At 37.2% G+C, this 6,444-nt stretch overlaps 1 protein-coding gene across 2 annotated transcripts; it reads left to right on the top strand.

Moving 5' to 3' along the window:
- Window positions 1–1,854: 1,854 nt before the first annotated feature.
- On the top strand, window positions 1,855–4,764 carry atp5mc3a (ATP synthase membrane subunit c locus 3a). Of its 2 annotated transcripts, none has more exons than XM_042494451.2 (5): window positions 1,855–1,974; window positions 2,175–2,271; window positions 3,054–3,128; window positions 3,892–4,082; window positions 4,194–4,764. In XM_042494451.2, the coding sequence occupies exons 2-5, from the start codon at window positions 2,233–2,235 to the stop codon at window positions 4,306–4,308; spliced, it is 420 nt and encodes a 139-aa protein (XP_042350385.1). In that variant the 5' UTR covers window positions 1,855–1,974; window positions 2,175–2,232; the 3' UTR covers window positions 4,309–4,764. The 2 variants fall into 2 exon arrangements, with proteins under 2 accessions (XP_042350385.1, XP_042350386.1); XM_042494452.2 differs by having other exon boundaries at window positions 1,936–2,062.
- Window positions 4,765–6,444: the final 1,680 nt, after the last annotated feature.

Genomic DNA, 6,444 nt, shown 5'->3' with positions numbered 1-6,444 from the left:
AGAGGTTGCGTCTACCTTAACTATTGATTCATTTAATGTTAAACGCGCTGTGTATGCTAATAACCAAAACCAAACACACCTGTGACATTGCGTGATTCAGGTGCTTAAAACGCTAATGTCCACGTGCGTCCGTCAGAGCTTTGACTAGAGGGATTTTACATTTAACAGACTTAATACTGTTGACCGCAATAAGCTCAACATTTTGAGAAACTTTGCAAATGGAGGACTTTGCGTTGTCAAAACTCACAATTACTCATGGAGGTGAGTGCAACAACTCGAGATGATTTTTGTTGTTTTTTTTCTTAATATTTAGTTTTTTTTAATTCTGCTAATTCGTTCCCCACCGTGGTTGCCAACTCTCATGCATCTGGAGCGAGTGTCACGACAAATAAGCAAATCTCCCGCCAAAACACTGCGACAGCAGAAGTGTTGGAACAATCTTGTAATGCAGTGAACAACTTTGACTCTGGAATACAGCTGAGTGTTCGACAACAGCTGATGTGCTTCCACGCCGTTTCATTATCGCGTCTCAAACAGGTGATGGCCCGACAGTGAGACAGACAGACAGAGCGGAGCTTCTCGCAGTACTTAAGTGCCTGAATGAACAAACAGACAAAAATTCAGTGGTGGAAAGTGACTTCTTTAGACGTCTACAGACTACTTTGTGATAGTTTCGGGTTTAGTCAAACTTGGAGGTTTGGAGTAAGCTGTCCTGGACAACAGCAACGTGGAATTTAAAGACAATATAGGCAATGGTGAGAAATGAATTGTTTTTTTTAAATCTTCCTTTATTGTAAAATGTGGTGATAACAGAGCAAGTGAAGGCAAGTGCAGGGCCATATAAACAGAAAAAAAGAGATTTAGAAAGTGACATAAAGCATAAAATAAAAGTACAGACAGAGTTAAACAGAAAACAGAATTAAACAAAAACAAGGAAGATTAAAAAGGGGATAGAACCAGCGTTCAGTTTGATGGGTATGTAAGATAAGAGGCAAAAGAAGAAATTAATAGTTTGAAAAGTTTGTTGTTTTTTGCTCGAGGTCATTTTAATGGTATTCAAAAACATGTAAAACACAATAAATCCCAGATACATTTGGAAAAATACAATATACCCCTCCCCCGTGTTTCTGCTCCAACAGAGCCGTTTAGCAATCAAATAGAATCAACTACACAAAATTTACTAGTACATATAAACAAATTCAAAGTTATAAAAATTGTTGGTGAGATGCAAAATAAATTGAATTAGAAAAGTACAATTAGCAATATTTTTAATAGCAATAATAATAATAACGTTTTTTTCTTTTTAATTGAAAACCTATTTATTTACTCCACCTACCTGACCAGGGACTAGGGGTGGAAAATAGCAGTTTTGCTAGAAGCTGGTACAATGCACCTCCCATGTTTTATATAAGGTTAATATTTTATTGTGCACTGTCCTGTCAAAATAAAATTACACAACATGATCACTGGATGAGAGAGGTTCTGTACAATTTCAAGTAGGAAAAGCTGAAGTTGTCTGTTGTAGGTTCCTTCAAAATCACTGAATCCTTATTTTAGCATCACTTACCTGTTCACATTTTCCTTTAAAATTTCTGTTTACTTATTTATATATTTTTCATGCTTTCACATGCTGCACTCCAAACTTTTCTGAAAAGTTGGCTGCCCTGCATCTTACTCATTGTACTCGAGCCACACGACCAAGATTTATGAATTTTACATTAATGTAACTACAAAGAACATAATTAGGAGTAATACATGTGTATTTTTTTTAATTACATCCACACTGAGAAGGCGCATCCATCAATAAACACAGACCGTGTGTAAACCACGATTGGTTTTGTGAATGAGCATTGCTCTTGTGATCGTGTTCAATAAAGTTTCAGTGAAATGACCTTCCACTGTCATCATCCGGGCCTCTACATACATCACAGCGCGCATGCGCACTCTTCCACTGTGGTTCGACCTCTGCAGTCGGTAAGTGTGTAATGGCAGTTTGAATGAGAAGCATAGCCTTATAAATCCCTGTTCATCCTCTCTCTTAACTTCACATTGCAGCGCACAAGTGAGGACAGCATGCAGAGTGGATGTGAATGTACATATGAGTGGCTTTATTTTCTCTGTGGAGCATTTTTACACCCGTTTGACCTTACTTCTCTCCGGTCTTCCCTCCTCAGAGAGACCCGGGCTTCAACCAGATTTGACCGAACCGGTTATAACTACCTAAAATAGAAAATGTACGCCTGTGCAAAGTTCGTCTCCACGCCGGCTCTGGTGAGTTTGCTTCCCTCGGTGTGTTTTCATGCTGAGAATTTGAGTCCTGCTTTCTTGATTTCAAGCATCAATCCGGTGGGCCTCTGGTTGAACTTGAGCTGCAGCTGAGTGGCAAGGGTATATGCAGGCTAGGCCGACAGGCTAGCAGCTAATGCTAAAGCAAAGACAGACATCTGAACACTGTTGCCCTGATATTTACGACCAAGGTGCACGCCAGTTATTCTGAAAAAGCTGCCTTTCGTTTCCTTTGCTTTTCCTCGTAGCGGGCATGTTCAGTAATGGTCGTTAGTTAAGGTCATTTCAAAGCCTCTGCTAACTGAAATTAGTGCAGAGTTCACCTGCAGACTGATGCACAGAGCAGTGCAGCTCACTGTCCCTTTGTGATTTGGTGCTTTTTTGCCTCCAAAAAGATGTAGCTTGTTTTGTTAGTCGGTATTCAAGGTCACATTTCTATTTCTAGTTGCTCTAACAAGCTAATCAGTTTAAATGAAAGTAGGACAATGTGTTTTTAAGGTTGCTAGTAATGCTTATTGTAGTTTATCTCCACCACTGATGTACAAATAACTTACAACTGTGCACCACGAGTGACTTTGCCAGCACACACTGTACTCTTAAATCATCGAAGGCCACAGGTGATAGTGTGTGCACTGCAGAGAGTGACACTGTGATTGACAAAGTGACATTAGGGTTGCTTTCCAGTGATGTGTTTCATGTCTTATTGAGGTTGTGTGTGTGTGTTGTGTGACTAAATTTGAACTGCTTTTGTGTCTGTGCTGTTGTAGGTCCGTGCTGGTTCCCGGGCTCTTTACAGACCCCTGTCTGCCTCTGTGCTGTCCAGGCCTGAGCTCAAAACAGAGGTATGAAGAAATACAAGCTTATACAACATAAACCTGCATAAAAGCCACATGGTAAAAAATAAGAAATATATCAGGAGACATCAAGAAGCCACAGGCTTTATACAAATTGACTCCCCAGCTCTCAACGTCAGGAGAAAAACAAATGATAACCAAGAAGTAAAAAGAACTAAACTAACATTATGCAGAAAAGTAAAACAAAAAATAAATGACACAAGAAACAGATTGAGCAGAAAAAGTAACAGTAAACAGTTAAAAACAGGAAATGCATATAACACAATGCAGACAGAAGAGAAAATAGATATATATACACACACCATGAAATTTTGAATTAAATGTAATAACTTTCTTGATAATATATACGTTAGAGTTATATATCTGTGCACCACTTGCCTCTAGTCATTTGCTCTTTGACATGACAGAGCTTATGTCAAAATATTCAGACTCTGGTGCAATAGTTTCAGATAAGTCTGATATATGGACAGAAAACTTAAGACTTGAACTAGTGTCCAGCTACTAGCTCAGATTATTGAATTAGCGTTAAACTTGACTGAGAGAAGAGCGTGAAACTCTTTGCATTGTTAACATTAACGTGGAAAATGGTTGTGTTTTGGTTGTTGGAAGAATTCTTAAATAACCATGAAAACTAATTGTTGTATCTATTGCTGTTTGAGCACTGTTTCCATGGTAACTAATTGCCTTGTCACATCTGATGGCATTTGTCTCCAGGGAGAAAGTTGACTGTTTTTGTCTCCTCTTGCTCCAGAGCGGTGTTGCTGTGATGCCACAGAGCCCCCTCACCCAGGTCACACTGAGGGGCTTCCAGACCAGCGCCATCAGCCGGGACGTTGACACCGCTGCCAAGTTCATTGGCGCCGGAGCCGCCACGGTCGGAGTAGCTGGATCCGGAGCTGGAATTGGGACTGTGTTCGGCAGTCTCATTATTGGCTATGCTAGGTTTGTTCTCATAGGAATACTAACTGAAATAAAACAACAAAACTTTGATGAACAGATTTCTTGTGCATGCTTTGTTTTTTTATTAATAGATGCGTTTGTTCTTGTTTGCAGGAACCCATCTCTGAAGCAGCAGCTGTTCTCATATGCCATCCTGGGATTCGCCCTGTCTGAAGCCATGGGACTGTTCTGTTTGATGGTCGCTTTCCTTATCCTGTTTGCTATGTAAAACTCTGCTGTCATACAACACTTTCATTACAGATGTGACTACATATTTTATTGTGGCTACCAAAATCGTTCCGTGTTGGTGTCATGGAAATGTACATTTTCAAGTCTTTCAGACACTGTCGAAATACGCAAAACATGTATTGTACAAATGTAAGAAATTACGTGATTAAAATACATGTATTTGACTATTTAACAATGGGGGTAACTTTTATGTGTGGAACATTGTGCTAGCACAACAGAGAGCAGACGGCTTTCTTGAATGTCATCTTTTCTGTGAAGCAGCTGCTTACACCTGCCATGAATCAGCCTTGTTTTCTCAGCACATCACATGCAAGCTTTTTGGGGTCCACCTTAATGAGTTTTTGGTTCAGATGCAGTTAAATAGTACTGTACTTAGGCAGCAAGTGAATGCTTGCTTTTGTAAATGGCATTAAATAAATCTAGATGATTTAATTGAGCTATATAATGGGTTTTGACTTTTTTGAACGCCCTGAATGAAAGTGCTGCGTCGTTTAAAAAAAAAAGAAAAAGTATATATTGGACCTCTCTGTAATGTAAGCTGCTTGGACTGGACTGAATTTAGTTTAAAATGATCAGTAATTGGTAACTGTTTAAATCAAATATGAAGCAAAAAATGGCTCAAGACTGGTTCCGGCTTCTGCGATGTAAGGATATACAACTTTTCTGTTGTCAGTGTGTCACTGTAAATTTAATGTCTTTAGGTTTTAGTATGCTATCAGACAAAATATGTTAAGCTTTTTATGTTTTAATTTCCTATAACTGGTAAATGCCAAATAAAAGAAGCCTGAGTAACTAACAGAATAGGATGTCAGATGAAGCAGACGTATGTACTGCTGTATTTCTAATATCCCTTAATAGTAGCCTTTATAAAATATGAAAGATAGAACCCATAAGTGTATAACAACAGTTACTAATTGGATAACTTGACTTATTTAAAACTCAATGAAATATATCAAGTATGCAGAAGCTTCAAGGTGCACTGCAACCAGAAATGAAGGATTAGGCAATTTGCATAAAGGTGATGGAAACCTCCAGAACATGTCGAGGGAAAAGGTTAATGTAGTTAAACGAAAGACGTGTATAGTTAGAAACTTTTTATCAAAAACATGGATTTGTTATTTTCAATGAGGGAGGAGAAGACATGCTATTTAATGAAATCTTTGAAACAGATCAGGTTTATATTTATATTCAGAACTGATCATTTGCACCCGTCTCAAATTAAAACGTGGAGGAAAATGTTACGTAATTCCTATATATGTTGAAAAACTGCTTGATGAAGATCAAACAAGTTCATAACAGAGTTTTTTGTCGGTAAATAGTTCATCTTTTTATTATAAAAACTGAAGTTGTAATTTGTGTAAATGTGAGTGTATTTTTTTTTACAGCTTTATTCAACAAAAATATGTAAAAAATGTGAGGGCGTAGATAACTGACATTTTACACCGAACATAAATAATATCAATACATAAACCAATAAAAAATCTTTAAAAAAAGAATGGGCAAGACAAACTAAAGCAAGCAAAAATAATTCATATTCATATCACATCGGGTTTTCGCCAAATACGTTTTTGTAAGAGTCTAAAAATCTGTTGCTTTTCTTGTTACTTGTAAGAGCAAGTAAGGAAAGCATTGAGTTGAAATCAATCAAGAAAAGACAGAAAGAGTTATGGACCTAATTTTTTTTTGGATAAAGAATTTCCCCATTAAAATTAAAAATTAACAACAAATATTTGTTACTTGTATCACCATAATAACAAATTATGTCTTCAAGGGTAAAATCGTGAGTCAATTTACAGTTATTAAAAACATTGGAATAACAGACATATTTGTCAAATTTTTCAAACTAAAAATAAAAACACCTCAAGAGGGAAAATATTTTTTGGAACTCACATTTGGAAGGGATAAGTTGGCAAATAACATGGGTTTTATCTTGTCAATTTCATAATTTTGCATAAAATCTAACTGATAAATTCTATAATTTCCAAGTATACAGATGTGGAAAACTCTTGTTCTTTCGGTGGGCAGGCTGATGAATCCATGTATTTTTTCAGTGTAAAATAGCAATTTTTGGTCTAATTTAAGTGAATAACAGATCCTGGCTCATTGGTGTATTATA

This window comes from Plectropomus leopardus, chromosome 10 (assembly GCF_026936395.1).
Source record: "Plectropomus leopardus strain MGB_pleo_1.0 chromosome 10, ASM2693639v1, whole genome shotgun sequence".
NCBI classification, from domain to species: domain Eukaryota; kingdom Metazoa; phylum Chordata; class Actinopteri; order Perciformes; family Serranidae; genus Plectropomus; species Plectropomus leopardus.
This window is presented reverse-complemented; position numbering and strand designations above follow the sequence as displayed.